Source organism: Scyliorhinus canicula, chromosome 4, assembly GCF_902713615.1.
Source record: "Scyliorhinus canicula chromosome 4, sScyCan1.1, whole genome shotgun sequence".
In the NCBI taxonomy this organism is placed as follows: domain Eukaryota; kingdom Metazoa; phylum Chordata; class Chondrichthyes; order Carcharhiniformes; family Scyliorhinidae; genus Scyliorhinus; species Scyliorhinus canicula.
The window spans coordinates 29,688,905-29,714,380 of NC_052149.1; the positions used below are offsets into that span (position 1 = coordinate 29,688,905).

Sequence of the window (25,476 nt, forward strand, 5' to 3'; positions counted from 1 at the left end):
CCCCCAAACTGTGCCAGTATCTGAACGGACTGCTGATACCTGCCATATTGTAATGATCTACCTATGCCCCCTCCCCGAACAGGACAAGACCGCTCACAACACCCGTGAGCGGAACAAGACAGGAGGGGGTTCGCCCATCCTGCGGCCCCTCACCACGTTTGAGCAGAGGGCCCTGGACCTTGTTGGCGGATCTGCCACTCGGGAGATCGCGCAATGCAAGGTTGGCGGAGCTGCAACAAGTGAGACAACCCTGCATGACAAACACTGCCCCTCCCCCATCCTCTGTCCCTTCACACACCCTGCCCACTGGGATACATCCCCCATCCTCTGTCCCTTCACACACCCTGCCCACTGGGATACATCCCCCATCCTCTGTCCCTTCACACACCCTGCCCACTGGGACACCTCCCCCATCCTCTGACCCTTCACACTCTGCCCACTGGGACCGTCCAGCGCCCGGCCGAGCGAATCTAAATAACCCGTTTCATTCTCTTCCCTAGGACGTGATGCCGAACGACCAGGGCCGTCTGGCTCCAGACGACACAGGCATCTGCCCCCACCTCACCCGGGGCCGCACGACAGAGGGTGCCTGATCAGCGGGGAGTCCCATCCTCCCCAACAGAATCTGTGGAGCAGGACGCCCAGAGGGCGGCGACACCGCAAGATAGAGAAATGGCCCGCGATCGCCCTGCGGCCTCTCAGCGGGCCGATGACATAGAGGAGGCGTCCACCCAAGACGACCTCGAGCTTGCGGCACAGCTATCTCCCACACCATCCACCATCCCAGAGACACTCACCCCGGCTGGCCTATTTAGTGATGAGGCTCCTGGGTCACAGTCTGGGTCGCACATCACAGCTGAGCAGGTACAGCAGGTGGAGGTCGGAGCAGCCGAGGGACCGGACTGGCGGAGGCCAGGCCAGGCCCAGCACCAGCTGGCTCCCAGACGTTTTCAGAGTTCCTGGACTTTCTCAACCCACCCGCACAGCCGATGCATTAAGAAACCCAGGGACACAATGACGGGATGAGGGTTGTCTTCCAGACTCTACAGACGCTGTTAGAGGAGTCGAACCGCGTCCACGAGCAGGGAGTGGTGCCGCTCATGGCAGCAACCCAGGCCGACACTGTACGGGTGGCATCCGTGGTGGAGGCAATGGGTCAGGTTATGCAAGGCGTTGGGCTTAATGTGCACGCATCATCCTCGGCCCTGGACAGGGTTGCCCTCTCACAGGCAGCAATGCGCCAGAGCCAAAACGACATTGCCGGCGCGCTGCGGGCCTTGGTCGAGTCTCAGCAGGTCATGGCCCAGTCGCAGCACGCCATGGCACAGTCACAGCAGTTGATGGCACAGTCCCAGAAGTCGATGGCACAGTCCCAGCAGTCAGTCGCGGAGAGCATCAACCGCCTGACACATGTGCTGGATGGTGTCGTGCACTCACAGGTTGAGATCGCACAGTCCCTGGCGGGAATGTCTAACTCCCTGGACTCCGTCTCTGCAAACCTTCGGATCCTGGTGGATACCGTTGCAGGCCTCCAGGACTGGCAGCGCCAGGTGTTGGTGGCGCGACGGGGCACCTCCCCGCTCGCACCTCTGTCCCAAAGTGAGGCCCGGGGGCCACTGGGCTCCCCGAGGGAGGAGGAGGTTTCGGGGCCCGTCCCATCAACTCCATCACGGGACGTCCAGGAATTCTCGGCCTCCCCCCGTCCCATCCCTGGTGCATCGGGTGGGCAGCAGGCAGAGCAGGGTGGCACAACATCACCCGAGACGCCCGCAGAGTGGCCTGGCCCATCAAGGCCGGGTCGCCCCAGGAAACACTTGCCGAAGGAAAAACTAGTCAAAGGGGGCGATTCGCAGCAGTCTTCCTCCACTCCTGCTGTATCATCTGGGGAATCACTTAGACGTAGTGGTAGGGCCCGTAAGGCAACAAAGAGAGACACTGAGTAAATTGGCACGGGTGAAGGGCACAGTTTAGTTGTAGGGGCTAGGGCACCTGTAAATGTTTGTTCACATTAAACGCACTGTTCCACCTTACTTGTAATACCGTGTGATTGTTCCACAGCCACAGGAATCGTGATGGTGACCGAGTGTCGCTGGGGTTGACGAGCAGTGAAACTTCGGTGCCGGGCATGCAGTCCCTTCCCCCCCACCCCCTCCCACAGCTAGCCCACGCGGGCACGTGATAGAGTATCCGTGACGATCTCAGCGGCCACCAAGGTGGATGGTTCAGCTGTTGCCATGGGTCAGACTCTCTCTAACGATTCTGAACTCACAGCTCTTCGCAGAGCGGGCTGTCATCATTCCACATGGCACTGATCACACCCACTGACACAGCCATCGATGTTGTACCATACCGTCTGGACCCAGTGGTAAGGGTGATGTCTAAGTGGAGCAGTGTACACTGAGAGGGGGTGGGGGGGGGGGGGGGGGCTGTGGTGGTGGCAGTTGTGTGGTGACCCTCTGCACGACTAGCGATGCAGGTGGTGGCTTGGTGTTCAGCGGGGACGTCGCATACGACGCGTGAACCGTGCTGCCACCAAGGCGTCGCGTGCCCGCCGTCCTCGCTGGGTCCGTCGTGCCGCCTCCTGGACATCACCAGCACCTGGGTCGTGTCTGCGTGCTGCGCCCGCCACTCCGCCAGCCTCCTCCTCCTCCTCCTCCTCTGTGCTGGCACCACTGCCACTGGCTTCTCCCTCCGCCTCCTGCAGCAGGTCATCTCCCCTCTGCATCGCGATGTTGTGCAGTGCACAGCAGACCACAACAATGCGAGCGACCCTGTCGGGCTGGTACTGCAGGGCCCCTCCGGAGCGGTCCAGGCACCTGAATCTCATCTTCAGGAGACCAAGGCAGCGCTCCACCACACCCCTGGTTGCTGCATGGGCCTCGTTGTATCGTGTTTCCGCATTGGTCTGAGGCCTCCGATAGGCGTCATCAGCCAAGACCTCAGCGGATAACCCCTGTCGCCTAGCAACCAGCCCCTCAGCCGGGGGGGACGCCCCTCAAACATCGCAGGGATGAACGACTGCGCCAGTATGTAGGAGTCATGCACACTCCCTGGGAACCTTGCACAGACGTTCATGATCCTCATGTGGGGGTCGCATACCACCTGGATATTCATGGAGTATGTCCCCCTCCTGTTTGTGAACACCTCCCTGTCCCCTGCAGGCGGGCGCATGGGGACGTGAACACAATCGATTGCCCCCTGCACCATCGGTATCCCGGCCACGCTGGCAAATCCACGAGCTCGTGAGTCTTGAGTTGCTCGGTCCTCGGGAAAGGTGATGTAGCGATCGGCGATGGCATAGAGGGCGTCGGTCACATCCCGGATACACCTGTGGACCGATGACTGGGAGATCCCGGAGAGGTCCCCGCTCGGAGACTGGAAGGAGCCGGTCGCATAGAAGTTAAGAGCGACCATCATCTTGATGGCAACCGGGATCGCGTGTCCTACCCCCGTTACACGTGGGGCGAGGTGCGCCACGAGGTGACAGATATATATCACTGTCCCCCCCACTCCCACTCCCCCCTCCGTCTCCCCCACTCCCGCCTCCATCTCCCCCACTCCCCCTCTCAGTCTCCTCCACTCCCCCCCTCAGTCTCCCCACTCCCCCCTCCATCTCCCCTACCCCCCCGCTCAGTCTCCCCCACTCCCCCCTCAGTCTCCCCAATCCCCCTCCATCTCCCCCACTCTCCCTCCGTCTCCCACACTCCCCCTCAGTCTCCCCCACTCCCCCTCCATCTCCCCCACTCCCCCCCTCAGTCTCCCCCACTCCCCCCTCCATCTCCCCAACTCCCCCCTCAGTCTCCCCCACTCCCCCCTCCAGCTCCCCCACTCCCCCCTCCGTCTCCCACACTCCCCCCCCTCAGTCTCCCCCCCACTCCCCCCTCCATCTCCCCCACTCCCCCCTCCTTCTCCCACACTCCCCCCTCAGTCTCCCCCACTCCCCCCTCCATCTCCCCCACTCCCCCCTCCGTTTCCCCCACTCCCCCCCTCCGTCTCCCACACTCCCCCCCTCAGTCTTCCACACTCCCCCCCTCAGTCTCCCCCACTCCCCCCCCCCACCGCTCTGGACCCCCTCCCGTTCTTGGGGATGCCTTCCCCGTTGTGGCCAGACTCCAGCAGTGCGCTGAACGGTGCACTGAGCGGTGCGCTCACCTACTCGAAGCTCTCATCAGCCAGCACGACTGGTTGACGAACTTGAAAAGCAGGTGTGTTGGCCGGCGTGAAAACAGTGCGTGATGACGTCGGGACTTCGGCCCATCCGGGCCGGAGAATAGCGGGGGGCCAATAAGTAGCGATTCTGGTCGTGTCGGGGGCGCGTTCGAGGCCTTTGCCGGGAATCCCGACGTGTAGTTTGTGCGGGGTTCGGAGAATAGCGGGAGGGCGTCGGACCAGCGTCGCCGTGAATATTTGCGCGGCCCACTATTCTCCAAACCGTCGTGAGTGCGGAGAATCGCACCCTTAGTCTCAGGAAGGGAGAATCCAGCTGAACACCTCTTTGGCAGTTTTGTCCTGTCTCTCTATGCCACAAGAGCAGAAATGACTCCACTTTAGCAATAACAGTTCGACTGCTCCTTTGTCCCACTTTCACTTCTGAAACTGTGCACATCATTGTAAAAGTGAAGTTGCATACAATAGATTGTTAAAGCAGCGTCAACAAATGCGCGTCCAATTTTATCACATGGTAGATAAGTCTGACCACAAGGTTGCAGTAATACTGAGTGAGCAAGCCTTTTATATTATTTAAAATCAATGGGCTACATCTTATTTAAAAACCTAAAGTACCCTGGGGCTTATTTTCACCTTTGCCACTTGAATGGAAACTGATGGAATAGATTGACTTCTCATTATAGATTTGACACGAGTTTAACTTCCTTTGAAATTGATACTCGCTGTTGCTGCTCGCTGCAGGAAGATCACTCATTCCCCCTAGTGGTGATGTGGATATAACAACGCACTGTTGAGACATATCCGAGTTCGAATATCTGGAGCTCTGGGAGTGCGGGTCCAGGTCCAGGAACTATGTTCTCTCCAATAAATCGACATAACCAGTCTACCAGACAGAATAATAAGAATAAACAAACTGGGAGTACATTTCAAGTGATTCATGATTGTTTACTGCTCGACAGAAAGAAGGACCAGTCAGTAAGGTATCATACATACATACAATTCACAATGCATCAGGAGCCCATTCGGCCTATCGAGTCTGCACTGGCCCTTGGAAAGAGCACCCCATTTAAGCCCATGCCTGTACCCTATCCCCGTAACGTCACCTAACCTTTTTGGACACTAAGGGCAATTTAGCATGGCCAATCCACCTAAACTGCACATCTTTGCACAGTGGGAGGAGACCAGAGCACCCGGAGGAAACATGGGGAGAACGTGCAGACTCAGCACAGTGACCCAAGCCGGAATCGAACCTGGAGCTGTGAAGCACATGTGCTAACCACTGTTCTACCGTGCTGCCCATGTAGGTAGAACCCCCTCTGCTGATCTTCCAGACTCAGCTAAGTGTGAATTATGCCCCGGAACTATTGAGAGACCCTCCATCAAAGCTTGTGGTTTCATGCTTATTGTTAACGGTTTTAACATAACCATAAGACCATAAGACCATAAGACATAGGAGTGGAAGTAAGGCCATTCGGCCCATCGAGTCCACTCCACCATTCAATCATGGTTGATTTCAACTCCATTTACCCGCTCTCTCCCCATAGCCCTTAATTCCTCGAGAAATCAAGAATTTATCAATTTCTGTCTTAAAGACACTCAATGTCCCGGCCTCCACCGCCCTCTGTGGCAATGAATTCCACAGACCTACCACTCTCTGGCTGAAGAAATTTCTCCTCATCTCTGTTCTAAAGTGACTCCCTTTTATTCTAAGGCTGTGCCCCCGCGTCCTAGTCTCCCCTGCTAATGGAAACAACTTCCCTACGTCCATCCTATCCAAGCCATTCATTATCTTGTACGTTTCTATTAGATCTCCCCTCAACCTCCTAAACTCCAATGAATATAATCCCACGATCCTCAGACGTTCATCGTATGTTAGGCCTACCATTCCTGGGATCATCCGTGTGAATCTCCGCTGGACCCGCTCCAGTGCCAGTATGTCCTTCCTGAGGTATGGGGCCCAAAATTGCTCACAGTATTCTAAATGGGGCCTAACTAGTGCTTTATAAAGCCTCAGAAGTACATCCCTGCTTTTATATTCCAAGCCTCTTGAGATAAATGACAACATTACATTTGCTTTCTTAATTACGGACTCAACCTGCAAGTTTACCTTTAGAGAATCCTGGACTAGGACTCCCAAGTCCCTTTGCACTTTAGCATTATGAATTTTGTCACCGTTTAGAAAATAGTCCATGCCTCTATTCTTTTTTCCAAAGTGCAAGACCTCGCACTTGCCCACGTTGAATTTCATCAGCCACTTCTTGGACCATTCTCCTAAACTGTCTAAATCTTTCTGCAGCCTCCCCACCTCCTCAATACTACCTGCCCCTCCACCTATCTTTGTATCATCGGCAAACTTGGCCAGAATGCCCCCAGTCCCGTCATCTAGATCATTAATATGTAAAGAGAACAGCTGTGGCCCCAACACTGAACCCTGCGGGACACCACTTGTCACCGGTTGCCATTCCGAAAAAGAACCTTTTATCCCAACTCTCTGCCTTCTGTCTGACAGCCAATCGTCAATCCATGTTAGTACCTTGCCTCGAATACCATGGGCCCTTATTTTACTTAGGAGTCTCCCGTGAGGCACCTTGTCAAAGGCCTTTTGGAAGTCAAGATAGATAACATCCATTGGCTCTCCTTGGTCTAACCTATTTGTTATCTCTTCAAAGAACTCTAACAGGTTTGTCAGGCACGACCTCCCCTTACTAAATCCATGCTGACTTGTCCTAATCCGACCCTGCACTTCCAAGAATTTAGAAATCTCATCCTTAACAATGGATTCTAGAATTTTGCCAACAACCGAGGTTAGGCTAATTGGCCTATAATTTTCCATCTTTTTTCTTGTTCCCTTCTTGAACAGGGGGGTTACAACAGCAATTTTCCAATCCTCTGGGACTTTCCCTGATTCCAGTGACTTTTGAAAGATCATAACTAACGCCTCCACTATTTCTTCAGCTATCTCCTTTAGAACTCTAGGATGTAGCCCATCTGGGCCCAGAGATTTATCAATTTTCAGACCTTTTAGTTTCTCTAGCACCTTCTCCTTTGTGATGGCAACCATATTCAACTCTGCCCCCTGACATTCCTGAATAACAAACTGCCATCGCACCCTCCCGATTGTCAGATGCAGCACACTGTTGCAACTTAATTCACAAAGGCTTTGTTAAAATATATATATTCAACAAAGAAGTGAAATTCAGGAGCAGGAATACAGACAGTAAACAAAGTATCCTTCAAGAAGGAACTCAAAACATAAAAAAGTAATCCAGAAATGGGAGGCAAAAAGTGCTTTGAATTCTGAAGGGAAATAAACAGGAAGTCTCGGCAAAATTCTTTGGTTCCAATAGTTTCATAGCTCATGAACAAAGAAACAGGAGTTATGGACAAAAGGGGTACTTACTGTCGATTGAATTTTCTGAAATACCCATTGTACCCGATTACTATCATTCGAAAATAAATTAACATGAGCATGAATCTACACAAATGTAGCAGTCATTGAAGGGAGATTATTAAAAGTATAGATTTGAAAGGGGAAATGTGCAGTGCATTTATACTGGGCGAGAAATATATTTTATCAGGCTTCAACATACTTAGCTTCAGTTTCCTCGAATGCTACAGTATTTGTTAATGGGCAACAATTTGAACCTAGTGAGTTTGCAGTATAGGAAAAAGGATATCATCTTGTAATATCAGGGGAAACCGTCTGGAACAGCTTCTATCAGGGTGTGAATGGTTTAGTGAGTTAAAATACTCGTGTTAAAATGTTTCGGCTGGATTCTCCGTTCCTGAGACTAAATGCCGATGACGGGGCAGGATTCGTGGACTTCCACAGCAGCAAAACTGGTGCCACAGCTGGACCGTATTCAACGACTGTCACAGAGCTCGTACCGGCCCTACGTGGAACGCAATCGATTCCAATGAGAAACGGTGTTGGATTCGCTGGGTCCGTGATTAACACTCAGGAGGCTGACAAGCTGCAGCTGCAGAAACACACTTCACTCCCCACATACACACCATCCCAGCCAACAAGATGGCAGCAAGACGCGTGGCCCCACGTTTCACGGATGCCAAGCTGAGAGCCACCTGGACGCCATGGAGAGGCGGGCGACCCTGTACCCCAGCTTGTGAAGAACTCTGCCAGCCGCTGCTGTTCGCTGTGGTGGGCGCAGATGGCAGAGCCGATGAATGCAACCGGTAACACCGTTAGGACACCTCAGGGCGGCCAGGGTTGAGTAGGCAGCAACGTGCCCCTGGCACCAACACCATCCTACACACACATAACCCCACTCCCCTCCCCAGGAGGGTGGCCAAACCCCCACCCTGTACCACATGCAGCACCCATTCCGGCTACCATGGATGGGCCATTGAGGCCACCAGCTACCCCCACCCCAGGCTGCATGTGTTGGACTGTCTAACACTGTTTTCTGTTTCCCCCCTCCCCCGCCAAGGTGAAAGCCGGCCATAACCACCAGGAACTGGAGAAAACTGGAGAGGGAGCGCTGCATCTGCGGCAGAGCAGCGGGCCCTGGACATAGTTGGCAACCCCGCTTTGTTGCGGTGACACGTGTGTCAATCATCCCCACCCTCAACCCCACACAACCCTCACCCCACTCGCAACCCATCACACCCCCACCCTCACCCTCACCCCCACACCACCATCCCTGCCACCCTCACCCCTATTCTCACCCCAAAACTACCCTCACCCCCACCATCCCCATTTCCCCCTGGCCCGCGGTCTAATCATGTGTTTTGTGTTGTGTCTTGCAGGACCTGCTAGTGGTGTTCCGGGTCCATCTGGTGACCCCTTCCCCCAGCCAGTGCTACAACATGAGCCCCCGTATGCTGACGAACGACACGGTACCGCCACGGATGAGAGCCGTATGCCTGTGACCCACGACACCTGGAGCTCGAGTCTGGGGAGACACGGATTCCCCGTCACAGCTGTCTCCAACACCCTCCGCCATCCCAGAGATTCTCACCTCGGTTCGGCACTTTAGTAAAGAGGCTCCTGGGACAGTATCTGGTGCACACCACACAGCTGACCTGGCACAGTAGCTGGAGGTAGGAACTCCCGAGGGGGCTGACAGTCGGAGGGCGGGCTGGCCCCAGCAACTAGCTGCTGTTCAGATGGGTTTCAGGATTCTAGAATGGACGGTGCCATCTATAGCAGAGATGCAGTTGCAGAGCCAGGGACTATGTGAGGGGTTGTCGACAAGCATCTAGCACCTGGACGTGCAGTTGGAGGAGTCCAACTGCGTGCAAGAGCAGGAAGTGGTGCCGACCATGCGTTCCACCCAGGCCAACACCGCACGGCTGGTGTCCACGGTGGAGGCCTTGGGGGGCAAGCGTTTTGGCTGTGGACCAGCACGTCCAAGGCCTGGGAATTCTGTGCAGGCACTGGCCAAGGCCCAGGACAGGGCTGCCCTCTCACAGGCAGCCATGTGCGAGAGCCACCTGAACATTGCAGCGGCGATCTTGAGCGTGGCCCAGTCACAGCGGGCCATGGTTGAGAACGTCAGCGGCATTGTCCAGGTGCAGGCCAACGTAGCACAGATCCAGAGGGAGGTGGCCCAGTCCCAGACAGACATGGCGCAGGTACTGACTTATGTGGCATAGACCCAGAAGGTGGTGACTTAGTCAGTGGGTGACGTGGCGCAGTTCCAGATGGAGGTGGTCCACTCCTTGAGCTCCATGGCCGCAAGCACCCCGGTCGAGACGAGGGGGTGCCTCAAGTGATACATCCGCTTGCACCCCCGTCCCATGGAGTAGACAGCTGCCATCGGGCACCCCAAGGTAGGAGGAGGTGTTGAGGCCCGTGCCGATTGCTCCCGCAGGGGAGGGGCCAGAACACAGCAGCACCTCGGACTCCCGTCCCCTCCTGTCTCTGGGTATCTGGTTGGCAGCGGCCAGAACAGGGCGGCACCATGCCACCTGAGACACCCGAGCAGCACCGGGCCCATCCAGGCCCAGTCGCCCCAGCAGACGGCTGCCAACGGGGACCCAGGTCACAGGCGCGAATCACAGCAAGCTGCCTCCACTCCTGCTGGACCATCTGGGGACCCACCTAGATGTAGCATTAGGGCCCGTGAGGCCAGAAAGTTAGACACCAGCTAATTTGGCACTGGTGCAGGCAGAGCACAGCGATAGATGCTAGGGCACATATATGCACCTATTTGTTCACATTAAATACCTGTTCACACTGTTACAAACTGTCTCGGTGCTCTGTCAGATCTGTGTGGGAGGTGGACTGGTCTGGGCTGGCCAGAAAGGAGGCACAGGGGGCGGGAGGGGCTGGTGGGGGGAATGGGAAGACGCTGTGCGTGGGCTGGGCTCCCCATCCTCCGCACCCTCCCCCCCAACCGTTCCCACTTCTGCCACCTCAGGGATTCGATGAGAACATGTGATGGAATGGCCAGCTGGCAAGCAGGGATCACCCAGGTGGACGGTGGGAAGTGTTAACGTGGGCAGGAATCAGACATTGCCAAACTATGCAGAGAACCAGAGCTCATCCCAAAGTGGGTTGTCATCATCCTCCATCCCATGGACCAGACTGGCTGTCACTGCCAACCCAGGGCCGACACCCCCCCTAGTGGGGCAGGTGTGTATCACGGAGGGGATTGCAGGCAGGGTGTGTCCAGTGGGAGCGGGGGGGGGGGGGGGGGGGGGGGGGTGATGTTAGGATGCAGTATCTGTGTCCCTGGCTAGTTACTCCCCCACACCAGACGGTGAACCTGGAGGCGATCCGAGTGTCCCACGTGCGTTGGCTCTGGCACACACGTCATAATAATAATCGCTGATTGTCACGAGTAGGTTTCAATGAAGTTACTGGGAAAAGCCCCTAGTCGCCACATTCCGGCACCTGTTCGGGGAGGCTGGAACGGGAATTGAACCCGTGCTGCTTGGTCGTGTTCTGCATTACAGGCCAGCTGTCTTAGTCCACTGTGCTAGTGGCCTCTCTTGCCTAACTGGGCTCCATGAACTCCCTTCCCCCAACCGGCCGCCAGATGCCGGCGGGTCATCATGTGGCCCGCCAAGGGCAATGCCCACAGTAGCCCCTACCAGAGGGTGGCCGGTGAGCATTCTGCTGGCATGGGCACCGCCAACTGACAAAGCAGGGGTGGGCGCCAGGGCACTGACGGGTCCAACGTGCAGGGATGGGGTGGGAAGATACGGAAGCAGAATCTGCAGTGCCAACTGGGCTCACTGTGTTCCTGGTGGACCTGGTTGTGCACGGTCGTGCGCACCAAGCTTACATGTCACTCCCTGCAGACAATAGATATTGGAATACAATCAGCGATGGTGACTTTCCTCCTAGCCCTGGGGGATGCCCTACGGCTGTACAAGGTGGAGCTGCTCGAGGAGGAGGAAACTGCAGCAGCGGAGCCTGCCCCAGAGGAACAGGAGCCAGCCACTGAAGATGGAGGGCCAGCCACCCAACAGGCTGAGGAGGTGCAAAGGAGGCACCGCATGAGGCCTCGTGTGTACAGGCAGTGCATGTCATTCGAGGACCTGCCTGAGCGGGCATGCCGTCGAAGACTTTGGTTGAGCAAGGGGACAGGGTGACATATCTGCCAGAATATGGCGAGCGGTCACCAGGGTGCGGGGGGATGGGGTAGTTCACCCACTCCCGATGGCCGACAAAGTGATGGTTGCACTGAACCTCTACGCCCTGGGGTCCTTCTTGGCGCCAAGACGGGACCTATCCGGAATCCCACAGAGTTCGGTGCACATGTGTATCAATGGTATCATGGAGGCCCTATATAGGGCGGCACGGTAGCACAGTTTTTAGCACTGTTGCTTCACAGCACCAGGGACACGGGTTTGATTCCTGCCTTGAGTCTTTGCTGTGCAGAATCTGCGCGTTCTCCCCGTGTCTGCGTGGGTTTCCTCCGGGTGCTCGGTTTCCTCCCACAAGTCCTGAAAGAGAATATGGAAGGCTTTGGCTCAAACCACCATTGAAACAGGGTCAATGGGGGCGATTCTCCACCAGTGTTGCACCTGATGCACATCCAGCTATACTGGGAGAACAGCGGGAGAGCCCTTAATGGGGCTCTCAGTCCCCTGCAGCTGACATGTGGCCTTGCTGGGCATGATCCTGATTAGCACATTTAAATATGCTTTTTCAGTTTAAAGCCGGATTTGCCCGTCTCCCGGGATTGTTCCTCCTCTGCCGGCACAGCTGAAGCCGGTGGGAATCACTACACCACCGGTCTACACCACCGGAGACCAGACTACTAACCTGGCACTGCCAAGAGTGCGAGGCCAAACAGTGGGACCTAAATGGAAATAGGGCATGAAGGGGGATGGGACATGAAGGAGGAGCATGAAGGGGGTCATAGGTGATGGTTAGGCATCTTGTGACCCCATAGCAGGGTGCCGCTCACCTTCAGGATCTGAGGCGCTGGTACTGGCGATTGGGTAGTGGGGATCTGATGCTGGTGAGAAGAGAGACTCAGTGAGGGTTGCCCTGATGCCTGTGATCTGTGGGGTGGCGGAGAGGGGTAGTAAATGGTGCTGATGCTGGCAAGGTTTGTGGGGGGAGCCACTGAAGCCACATTGCTGGAGATATGGGGTTGGGGGTGGGGAGGGGTAGTGAAGGCCTTTACTAGGTGCCCTGGTCTCTGTGAAGCCAGGCTTGATAGCGTATTTCTCGATACCGGTGCAAAACTCCCCCTCCCTTGGGATCTGAATCATGCCAAGCTACCCAATGGGAATCTCCCGCAGACTACTCCCAGATATTTCCAACTCGCTGGTGGTGAAGATGTATTTTTATTACACCTGGTAGCTCTTTTGAAAGGAATTGGTGGTGGCTTTGTGTTGAACGTCCCATCTTTCTCTTGTGACAGTCTATGATTGTCCAAACACAAATAAACACGTCATACAAACAAAGTCATTTACAATGGTTTCTGTTTACGCTTGTGACTTACTCTGATTGGTGACAGCTGATTCTGTGAATGCCGATGTTCTAAAATCCATCTGGCGGGGAAATCTTTTTGTCTTCTCCGAACAGACCACAGGCGAGAGGTCCAGATTCAGCAAGTTCATTCCCTGGAGCTCAGACGGGAACATACACCGTATCTCTTCTTTCAGATCTGACAGAAAGAAAGGCTTTCAAAATACTGTTTGGTTCTGCATATTGTGGATCACAGCAAAGCATATCCAAATTTTGGTTGTTCTAATTCTACACATGGGCACCTAAATTAAGTGTCTGTCGATGCAGTTCCCACATTGGCAGGAGCATTCAGTGAAGTACAAAGCCATTATTGATCAGTTTTCTGGCTCCACTTGCTGCGGGCCGTGTTGCAGGTGGGATAGATAATTTGACTGGGAAATTGAAAGGTCTATTGACCTCGGGTGGGAGGTGGGATTTATGCAGTTTCAACTTATCAAATAGTACTTTAGGCAGAGGATGGTGGATTTAGATATCACCTGGTGTGGCCAAGTGGCCAAAGGCCTGAAAATTGGACAATCTAAATTAAGCCGCACTACCAGCTTGAGTTGGCAGGCCTGATTTGAATCCCAATAGGCCAAGTTTAAACACAGATGCTGGTCAGAGATGAGCAAGGGCAAGTCTGGAAGCTGGAACTGGAGGTTCCCGACCTTGACCAGATAAGGACATTGTTTGTTTACTTACCAGCATCGGCTAGACTCACCGGCACCTCACTTACCATATATGGAAAGGGCTACTCTGCGCACCCCCAGCAACCTCATTGCCTGGCTGGAAGCCAGAAAACCTTCCAGAAAGGTGTGGAAAAGGAGGTTTAAGAGGAAACATCTGGAGGCCACCCCAGCGAAGACTCGACCACCTAGCAAAGACACGGCAATGACAGACGAGGGCGTGCAAGACCAACCTTTGCGAAGAAGGCCCTGCGTTCAGAGGCAAGCTCACCCTTTAGTGGGTGCTCTGGTCTCTGTGAAGCCAGGCTTGACAGCGTGTTTCTCGATGCTGGTGCAAAACACCTGGCCAAGCTCAACTGCATGGGTAGAGTCTCAGATAGACAGTACTGTGTGTTCATAAGTTCTATTAAGGGTTAAGAGTTGTTTTTCTAATAGAGTTTGATCATAAGGTTATTAAATAAAATTGGGCTGAAGCACAAATATACTCTTGTCCTTTGTTCGCCTCATGAGAAAGAGTAACTGAGTAAACAAGTTTTAGTATAAACTGGTTGAAGTGACTCACATAAAAGACAACACTGGGCTCTATAGTATTCGTCTAAATCAGAAGGTCAGGAATGTTAGGTCCCAATACAGAAATTTGAACAGAAAATTCAGATTGATATTTCACTATATGTTGGGCCTTACTATGCATGAATTGGCGACCCCATTTGCCTATATCACATCATTACGTCAGAAGCATTTCAATGACTGTAATGTCCAAAGGTCACGAAAGATGCTTATATAGATGCTAATTTTATTTTTTCCAAAGTCATATATTTTCAGTCTTCCTGTCATTTATGCACAGCTGAGATCTTCCCTTCTGAAATGAAAATGAATGAAACGCTTATTGCCACAAGTAGGCTTCAAATGAAGTTGCTGTGAAAAGCCCCTAGTCGCCACATTCCGGCGCCTGTTCGGGGAGGCTGGTACGGGAACGGCTGGTACGGGAGGCTGTCATCTGTTGTCAAACTGTAGAGTGAACATAGGCATTGAAGCAGAAGCTATTGAACGTTTAGCAGCGACAATAGATCTGATCAGATCAAGCGGTTTTATTAAAAAAGAGCAAGAACAAAGCAAGATGACATTTTTGAAAGAGAAAAGATTGGACTCAGATCAGGTGCTCTCTGGCCATTGCTCTGTATCAAAGCAATGTTTGACAGCTGTGAAGTGGCTGATTGCTACGGATAGTTATGCACTGTTAAAGAAAGGACTTCTACAAACTGATGTCTCAAAGTTCTTCTCAGCCAGTGAAGCACGTTTTGAGGCGTCGTCACTGTTGCAATGTCGGAAAAGTGGCAGCCAATTTGCACACAGCAACAGGCCGCAAACATCAATGTGATAATAATCAGATAATCCAACGAATGGTTCAGATAAAATGATCTGAAATGTTAACTCTGTTTCTTTCTCCATAGATGTTGCCTGACCCACTGAAAATGTCCAGTATTTTCTGTTGTTATTTCAGATTTGTGGCAACTGCTGTGTATTGCTTTTGTACCACATCTTTTGGTATTATTTTATTTGTCCGTGAAGTGTTGGTTGGATTAGATTGGATTTGTTTATTGTCACGTGTACCGAGGTACAGTGAAAAGTATTTTTCTGCAAGCAGCTCAACAGATCATTCAATACATGGGAAGAAAAGGGAATTAAACAAAATTCAAGAAAATACATAATAGGGCAACACAAGATATACAATGTAACTACATAAGCATTGGCATCGGATGAAGCATACAGGGTGTAGTGTTAATGAGGTCAGTCAATAAGAGGGTCATTTAGGAGTCTAGTGACAGTGGGGAAGAAGCTGTTTTTGAGTCTGTTCGTGCGTGTTCTCAGACTTCTGCATCTCCTGCCAGATGGAAGAAGTTGGAAAAGAGAGTAAGCCAGGTGGGAGGGATCCTTGATTATGCTGCCCGCTTTCCTCAGGCAGCGGGAGATGTAGATGGAGTCCATGGATGGGAGGCAGGTTTGTGTGATGGACTGGGTGGTATTCACGATTCTCTGAAGTTCCTTGCGGTCCTGGGCCGAGTAGTTGCCATACCAGGCTGTGATGCAGCCAGATAGGATGCTTTCTATGGTGCATCTGTAAAAGTTGGTAAGGGTTAATGTGGACATGCCGAATTTCATTAGTTTCCTGAGGAAGTATAGGCGCTGTTGTGCTTTCTTGGTGATAGCGTTGACGTGAGTAGTGATGCTGGCTAGGACAGCATTTATTGCCCACATCTAATTGACCTTGAGAAGGTGGTGGTGAGCTGCCTTCTTGAACCGCTGCAGTCTGTGTGGTGTAGATATACCCACAGTGTTGTTAGCAAGGGAGCTCCAGGATTTTGACTAAGTAACAGAGAAGGAACAGCAATAAATTCAAAATCAGGATGTTGTGTGGCTTGGATAGGAACTTGCAGGCGATGGTGTTCCCATGGAAGGGGTGGGGGGGGGGCACGGTAGAACAGTGGTTAGCACAGTTGCTTCACAGCTCCAGGATACCAGGTTCGAATGCCGGCTTGGGTCACTGTCTGTGTGGAGATTGCACTTTCTCCCCGTGTCTGCGTGGGTTTCCTCTGGGTGCTCCGATTTCCTCCCACAGTCCAAAGATGTGCAGGTTAGGTGGATTGGACATGATAAATTGCCCTTAGTGTCCTAAAAGGTGGGGTGGGGTTAATGGGATAGGGTGGGGTTAATGGGATAGGGTGGGTGTGTGGGCGTTGGTGGGGTGCTCTTTCCAAGGGCCGGTGCAGACTCGATGGGCCGAATGGTCTCCTTTTGCACTGTAAATTCTATGATAACTATGATCTGCTGCCCTTGTCCTTCTAGGTGGTAGAGATCACGGATTTGGAAGGTGCTGTCGAAGGAGCCTCAGCAAACTCGTAATGTACATCTTGTAGATGGTACATACTGCTGAAAATGTGTGGCGGTGGTGAAGGCAGTGAATATCTAAGGGGTTGGATCAGCGCCGGCCCTAGGGTTGCTGGCGCCCCGGGCAAGCTGAACTTTGGCGCCCTTGGGGGGGGGGGGGGAGGGGGGGGGCGCGGGGGGGGGGCGGACCCGAGGGGGGGCGGACCCGAAGGGGGGGGCGGACCCGAGGGGGGGGCGGACCCGAGGGGGGGGCGGACCCGAGGGGGGGGGGCGGACCCGAGGGGGGGGCGGGGGGGGGCGGACCCGAGGGGGGCGGGGGAGGACCGAGGGGGGGCGGACCAAGGGGGGGGGGGCGGGGGGAGCGGACCGAGCGGGGGGGGGCGGACCGAGCGGGGGGGGCGGACAGAGGGGGGTGGCCACCGCGCATGCGCTGGTTGGCACCTGCCCAACTGCGCATGCGCGGGACCCGAGTCTCTGGCGCCCCCTAGCACATGGCGCCCCGGGCGACTGCCCGAGTTGCCGGTGCCTTGAGCCGGCCCTGGGTTGGATGAGGTGCCAATCAAGCGAGTGTCGAACTCCTTGTGTGTTGTTGGAGCTGCACTCATCCTGGTAAGTGGCGAGTATTTGATCACACTCCTGACTTGTCCCTTGTAGATGATAGACAGCTTTTAGGGTGTCAAGAGATGAGTCACTCAACACAAAATCCCCAGCCTCTGACCTGTTCTTGAATCTACATTCTCGTCTGTGGTTACCCACATAATGGAGGATTCAGTAAGGTATGTGAGCAGGTTATTGCTGAGTAAGTGCTGCTTGGTAGCACTGTTGATAACACCTTCCATTATTTTGCTGATGATAGAAACTGATGGGATGGTAATTAGTCAGATTCGATTTGTTGTGCTGTTTGTGGACAAGCTGTACCTGGGCAGCTTTCCAAATTATTAGGTAAATCCCAGGTTATGGCTATTCTGGAAAACTTGGCTGAGGGCATTGCAAGTTGTGGAGCACAAGTCTTCAGGACTATTGCCGGAATGTTGTCAGGGCCCATATCTTTAAAGTATCGGTGCCTATCGCATGGAATGAATCATTTGAAAACTGGTATTTATGATGGTGGGAACCTCAGGAGGAGGCTGTGATTGTTCAGCTACTTGATACCCCTGGCTGACGATGGTTGCAAACTCGTCAGCCTATCTTTCACACTAACGTGATGGATTTCCTCACCATTGAGGATTGCAATGATTTGCAACCTTCACTTCCAATTAGAACACCAAGTTCCTCATGCAGAAGGAGCCCATTCGGCCCATCGAATCCGCACCGACTCTCTGAAAGAGTGCCCAACCTAGGCCGGCTCCCCCACCCTATCCCTGTGACACCACTTAACCTGAACATCTTTGGACTGTGGGAGGAAACCGGAGCACCCGGAGGAAAGCCACGCAGACACAGGGAAAAAGTGCAAACTCCACACAGTCACCCGAGTCTGGAATTGAACCCAGGTCCCTGGCGCTGTGAGGTAGCAATGCTAACCACTGCGCCGCCCTGTTGGTTAATTGCCCACCACAATTCAAGACTGAATGTGGCAGCACTCCAGAGCTCTGATCTCATGTATTTCTTGTGGGATTTCTTAGCTTTGTTGATTGAAGGATAACTATATTATTTTCTTTATTATTTCCTGGGATGTGGGCATCGCTAGCAAGAACAGCCATTGTTGCCTACTCCTAAATACTCCTGAACTGTATGTTTTATGGAGACCCCTAATATCCAGTTTGAAGCTGACAACCATGCTTTTTAATGTATTTTTAAAAATATATTTTCATTAAGAAAAATATTTCAATATAAACATCGTAAAACCATACGACACAACAAATACAATTCCAGATTCAACCATCCCTCGCACACCAAATAAAAGGGAAAAACAACCGAGACAAAACCCAAAACAAATCCAGAAACCGCCTTCCCCTAACTTCTGACGGTGATCAGCTCCCTGAATTAGGAAATGAAAGGCTGCCATCTCTCGAGTAGAAACCTTGTGTCGACCCCTGCATGATATACTTGACCTTTTCTAAGTGCAAAGACTCCATAAGGTCACTCAACCAGGTCAAAGCACTGGGCGGAATCGGAATCCTCCACCCAAACATAACTCGCCTTTGGGCTAATAGCGAGGCGAAGGCCAGAGCATCCACCTTCGCCCCCGTCTGCAGCTCCGGCGAGTCCGAGACCCCAAGGATAGCCACCAACGGGCAAGGCTCCAACGCAAAACCAAGAATCCCTGTCACTTTGCTGAAGAAAAGGATCCAAAAGGTCCCAAGTTTAGGACAAAACCAGAACATGTGCGCGTGATTCGCCAGAACCCATGAACGACGCTCACGCCTGTCCTCTACTTCCGAAAAAAAAAACCACTGATCCGTGCCCTGGTCACATGTGCCCTGTGCACCATCTCAAACTGAATCAAGCTGAGCCTAGCCCATGAGGAGGTGGAGTTGAGTCTGTGTAGAGCCGCACTCCACACCCCCACCCCAATCAAAAACCTGACCCAGCTCTCCCTCCCACTTCCTTTTTAGCTGTCAGAAATTAGAGGATGATCAGAGTGAGAGTAGGGCCAATCAGGGATAGTGGAGGGAACTTGCGACTAAAGCCTGAGGACATAGGGGAGGCCTTAAATGAATGTTTTACTTCCGTATTCACTAGAGAGAGGGACCTTGTTGCTCGTGAGAACAGCATCAACCAGGTTAATAGACTCGAACAAGTTGATATTAAGAAGGTGAATATGCTGGAAATTTTGAAAAGCATCAGGATAGATAAGTCCCCTGGACCTGACGGGATATACCCAAGGTTACTATGGGAAGCAAGGGGGGGAGATTGCTGTGCTGTTGGCGATGATCTTTGCGTCCTCACTCTCCACTGGAGTGGCACCGGATGATTGGAGGGAGGCGAATATTATTCCCCTGTTCAAGAAAGGGAATAGGGAAATCCCTGGGAATTACAGACCAGCCAGTCTTATGTCTGTGGTGAGCAAAATACTGGAAAGGATTCTGAGAGATAGTATTGATGATTATTTAGAAAAACATAGTTCAATTAAAGATAGGCAGCATGGCTTTGTGAGGGGCAGGTCAAGCCTCACAAGCCTCGTTAAATTCTTTGAGGATGTGACGAGACACATTGATGAAGGTCTGGCAGTGGATGTGGTGTATATGGATTTCAGTAAGGCATTTGATAAGGTTCCCCATGGTAGGCATATTCAGAAAGCCAGGAGACACAAGGAAACTTGGCTGTCTGGAAACAGAATTGGGTGGCTGAAAGAAGACAGTGAGTGGTAGTGGATATCATAGAATTTACAGTGCAGAAGGAGGCCATTCGGCTCATCGAGTCTGCACCGGCTCTTGGAAAGATCACCCTACCTCCTACCCAAGGTCAACACCTCCACCCTATCCCCATAACTCAGTAACCCCACCAACACTAAGGGCAATTTTGGACACTAAGGACAATTTTATCATGGCCAATCCACCTAACCCGCACATCTTTGGACTGTGGGAGGAAACCGGAGCACCCGGAGGAAACCCACGCACACACGGGGAGGATGTGCAGACTCCTCACAGACAGTGACCCAAGCCGGAATCGAACCTGGGTCCCTGGAGCTGTGAAGCGATTGTGCTATCCACAATGCTACCGTGCTGCCCTGATGAAAAGTATTCGCCTGGAGGTCGGTGACCAGTGGTGTCCCGCAGGATCTGTTCTGGGATCTCTGCTCTTTGTGGTTTTTATAAATTACTTGGGTGAGGAAGTGGAAGGGTGGGTTAGTAAGTTTGCCGATGACACAAATGTTGGTGGAGTTGTAGATAGTGTCAAGGGTGATGCAGGTTACAACAGAACTTTGACAGGATGCAGAGCTGGGCTGAGAAGTGGCAGCTGGAGTTCAACCTAGATAAATGTGAAGTGATTCATTTTGGAAGGTTGAATTTGAATGTTGAATACAGGGTAAAAGGAAGGATCTTGGAAGTGTGGAGGAACAGAGGGATCTTGGGATCCACGTACGTAGATCCCTCAAAGTTGCCACCCAGGTTGATAGGGTTGTTAAGAAGGCGTATGGTGTGTTGGCTTTCATTAACAAGGGGATTGAGTTTAAGAGCCACAAAGTTTTGCTGCAGCTTTATAAAACCCTGGTTCGACCATACTTGGAATATTGTGTCCAGTTCTGGTCACCTCATTGCGGAAGGATGTGGATGCTTTGGATGGGTGCAGAGGAGATTTACCAGGATGCTGCCTGGACTGGAGGGCATGTCTTATGAAGAAAAGTTGAGAGAACTAGGGCTTTTCTCACTGGAGCGAAGAAGGAAGAGAGGTGACATGATAGAGGTGTAAAAGCTGATGAGAGGCATGGATAGACTGGATAGCCAGAGACTTTTCTCCAGGGTGGAAATGGCTGTCACAAGGGGACATAATTTTAAGGTGATTGGAGGAAGGTATAGGGGAGATGTCAGGGGTAAGTTCTTTACACAGAGAGTGGTGGGTGCGTGGAATGCACTGCCAGCAGAGGTGGTGGAGTCAGAATCATTAAAGACATTTAAGCGACTCCACATAAGGACAGGCACATGGACAGCAGTAAATTGAAAGGGTGTAGGTTAGGTTGATCTTAGTTTAGGATAAGTGGTCGGCGCAACATCGTGGACCGAAGGGCCTGTACTGTACTGCTCTATGTTCATCCAATACAGTTTTCTCCATCGACACAAGCCGACTATAAATATCTCCCTCAATGCCAGCAAAACTAAAGAGCTGGTCATTGACTTCAGGAAGCAAAGTACTGTACACATCCCTGTCAGCATCAAAGGGGCCGAGGTGGAGATGGTTAGCAGTTTCAAATTCCTAGGGGTGCACATCGCTAAAAATCTGTTCTGGTCCACCCACATCGATGCTACCACCAAGAAAGCACAACAGCGCCTATACTTCCTCAGGAAACTAAGGAAATTTGGCATGTCCACATTAATCCTTACCAACGTTTATAGATGCACCGTAGAAAGCATCCTATCTGGCTGCATCACAGCCTGGTATGGCAACTGCTCGGCCCAGGACCGCAAGAAACTTCAGAGAGTCATGAACACCGCCCAGTCCATCACATGAACCTGCCTCCCATCCATTGACTCCATCTACACCTCCCGCTGCCTGGGGAAAGCGGGCAGCATAATTAAAAACCCCTCCCACCCGGCTTAGTCACTTTTCCAACTTCTGAGAACACGCACGAACAGACTCAAAAACTGCTTCTTCCCCGCTGTTACCAGGCTCCTAAATGACCCTCTTATGGACTGACCTCATTAACACTACACCCTGTATGCTTCCCCCGATGCCGGTGCTTATGTAGTTACATTATATACCTTGTGTTGCCCTATTGTGTATTTTCTTTTATTCCCTTTTCTTCCCATGTTCTTAATGATCTGTTGAGCTGCTCGCAGAAAAATACTTTTCACTGTAAATATCGCCCCAATCCAATATCTGATACCTTCCCCTTCAGAGGATATTCATCTTTACCGATTGGACCCTGCCCGCCAGGAGCTGAGGGAGGTTTTCCCACCTCTTCAAGTCAGATTTGACCTCATTTACGAGGTGCACAAAATTTAGTTGATGGAGCGAGGCCAATCATGGGCTACCTGGATACGCAGATAATGGAAGACGGACCTAGCCAAGTAAAAAAGCAACCTCCCCAGATTGGCACACCTCCCTGGGGGATTCACAGGAAAGTATTCGCTTTTGCCCAAGTTAATTTTATATCCCGAGAAAGACCAAACCTGAGAGGTTTCATTATCTCCTCTACACTGAAGAGAGGATTTTTTACATACAACAGCAAATCATCCGCATACAAAGACATCTTATGCTCCCCCCCCCCCCCCCCCCCCCCCCTCACCGCTAACCCCTCCAATAATCTCAATGCTATGACCAGAGGCTCAGTTGCCAAGGCAAACAATAGCAGGGACAATAGACAACCTGGTCTCATGCCTCTCTTCAGCTGGAAATATTTTGAGCTCAAGATATTCCTATGAACGGTCGCAGTGGGTGCTCCATATAAAAGCTGGATCCAAGATATACGTCTAGGTCCTAAGCCAAACCTTCCAAGGATCTCGAACAGATACCCCCACTCCACCTTATCAAATGACTTTTCAGCATCCATTGAAATCCATTGAACCAGGGGCTGGTTTAGCACACTGGGCTAAATAGCTGGCTTTTAAAGCAGACCCAGGCTGGCCAGCAGCATGGTTATATTCCCGTACCAGCCTCCCCAAACAGGCGCCGGAGTGTGGCGACTAGGGGCTTTTCACAGTAACTTAATTTGAAGCCTACTTGTGACAATAAGCGATTTTCATTTCATTTCATTTTCAAATAATTGCGTCTGGTTCAGGGACTGGAGAGGGGGACAGAATAACATTAACCAATCACTGAATGTTGGCCGTCAGCTGCCTGCCCTTAACAAACCTCCGATATTATCCCCTGAAGGTAGGGCTCCAAGCACATTGCCAAACCTTCGGCAACAACATTGCATCTGCATTCAATAATGAAATAGGGTGATATGATCCACACTCTATCGGTTCAAGGAAATCGATGCCTGCACCAATGTGGCTGGCAATATCCCCCAGGACATGGAATCGTTAAACATCTCTAACAATAATGGGACCAGCTGACCTGCAAATTTCTTATAAAATCCAATCTGGAATCCGTCTGGACCTGGCTTCTTACCCATCTGCATCAACCCATGCATTCAAGGCCTCCTCCGGGCTCAACGGAGACTCTAACTCCCCCCTTTTCTCTCATTCTACAGTTGGGATAGACAAGCCATCCAAAAATTCCATCATGGACAACCCATCCTCCCCAGGCTCCAACTTATGAAGGCTATGATTAAAAAGCCTCGAACGCTTCGTTGGCCTTACCTGGGGTGGAGACCAACCTGCCACTTGAGTCCTTCACCTGCACTATTTCCCGAGAGATCGTCTACTGCCTCAGCTGGTGCACAGATGGCTGACCTTCTCACCATGCTCATAAAAAGCTCTCCCTCAAGCGTCGCAGCTGGTGCACTGCCCTGCCCATCAAACACAGCTCAAATTGCAACTGGAATTTCTTCCTGCTTTCCAAATATCCCAGCATCGGGGCAAGTGAGTATAGCTGATTCACCTCAAAGGTGGAATCCACCAACGTCTGCGTCTCCACTTTTACTCTTCTCCTTATATGCCCTATCAGAGATGATCTCCTCCCGAATGACCACCTTCAGAGCCTCCCATGACATTGAAGGCGAATTCTCCTCATTCCCATTAAAGTCAATGAACTCCCCAATGGCAGAGGAAACCCTCTCCCAGAATCCCTTATCCGCCATCAACGTCATCTCCAACCTCCACACCGAGAGGGGATCGACCTCAACACCAAATCCACAAAATGTGGAGCATGATCTGAAGTAACTATCACCCAATACCCCATCCCCACCACTCCTGGAAGCAGAGACCTACCCACCACAAAAGAATCAATCCGGGAGCAGACCTGATACACCTGCGAGAAAAAGGAAAAATCCTTATCATTTGGATGGAAAAATCTCCACGAGTCTGCCCTCCCAACTGCTCTATAAAGGCCAAAAGTGCCTTTTCCATCTCTGAAGGACTCAAAGACTTGTGCCTCAGTTTATCCAGCCGAGAGTCTAGGACGCAGGTAAAGTTCCCCCCCGCCAGAATTAGCTGGTGAGGGTCCAGGTAGGGAATAGAAGCCAGAAACCTATAGAATAAAGCTGCATCATCTCAGTTTGAAATTAACTAAGACCATTGGAGTACCAGCCAGCGACCAAATGGCTGTTACATACCACCCATTCGGAACTATCAAAATCTTAGACGCCAAAAAAGATACTCTCTTATTAATCAAAATCACGGCATCCCCTCAGGCCATAATGTCAAATGCTGAATTAAATACTTGCACACCCAGCCCTTCCGCAACCGTGTCTAATCTTGAATCCGCAACTGGATCTCCTGCAGCAGCACCACATCAGCCTTCAAACTCCTCGGGTATGCAAACATCCTTGATCTTTTTACCGGGCCATTCCATCCCCTCACATTCCAAGTGACCAGCCTAATAACGGATCGTCTACCATTCCCAACCCAGAATCAGCCGTTCCACCCTGTGGGGCAGTCCAGCAACTACTCAAAGAGAGCCGACACAAGGCCCACCTAAGATGGCCGCCAAATCCCCCATCAACATGGAACAAAGATAAGTTTATAGCCACCGTCAGAAAACCGAAATGAAAACAAAAATCCTAAGCTCATGCTTAAACCGTCCCCCTGCACAGTATGGACTGCTGATAGCCCACATCCCTCCGCTCCCATTAACAAACTATATAGCTAGCATGACGGCCCCCACACAGAGTAATAAACATAAAACATAAACGGTCACCTTCACCTCCTTTACCTCTGTGGCCAGTGCCTTCACCACTTCATCCATTTTTGCCAAGGTCGCTCGAAAAGTGGACATCGCCCCCTCAATTGCTCTTTCGTGGTCCTCAGAGACTTCTCACTGTAACGTCTTAAGTTTACCTGCCAAGATGTCAGGCGGGGCAACAAACTGAACAAATTCCACCCCAAATCTCCCCCAAAAACCGGGTGAAAAGGGCTTAAATCAAAGATCTCTGGCGGGAGCAACCTCGTGTGCGGCTGCTCTCTACATGTCGACACCAGAATCCCTTGATGGGTTATACTGAAATTGGAAGTGTGTTTTGAACTGCAGTCTAGGATAATAGTCAGTGGGTCATTGCAACCTAATACACCACAGAGTGAACTGATATAATTGCATCAGCGG

At 51.9% G+C, this 25,476-nt stretch overlaps 1 protein-coding gene across 1 annotated transcript in view; it reads right to left on the reverse strand.

Moving 5' to 3' along the window:
- c4h1orf210 (chromosome 4 C1orf210 homolog) overlaps positions 1–25,476 on the reverse strand; it is a 56,261-nt gene that overhangs the window by 9,417 nt on the left and 21,368 nt on the right. The window contains exon 4 of the mRNA XM_038793958.1: positions 13,095–13,259. Coding sequence (XP_038649886.1) covers positions 13,095–13,259 — 165 coding nt within the window. The remainder of the gene's footprint in view (positions 1–13,094; positions 13,260–25,476) is intronic.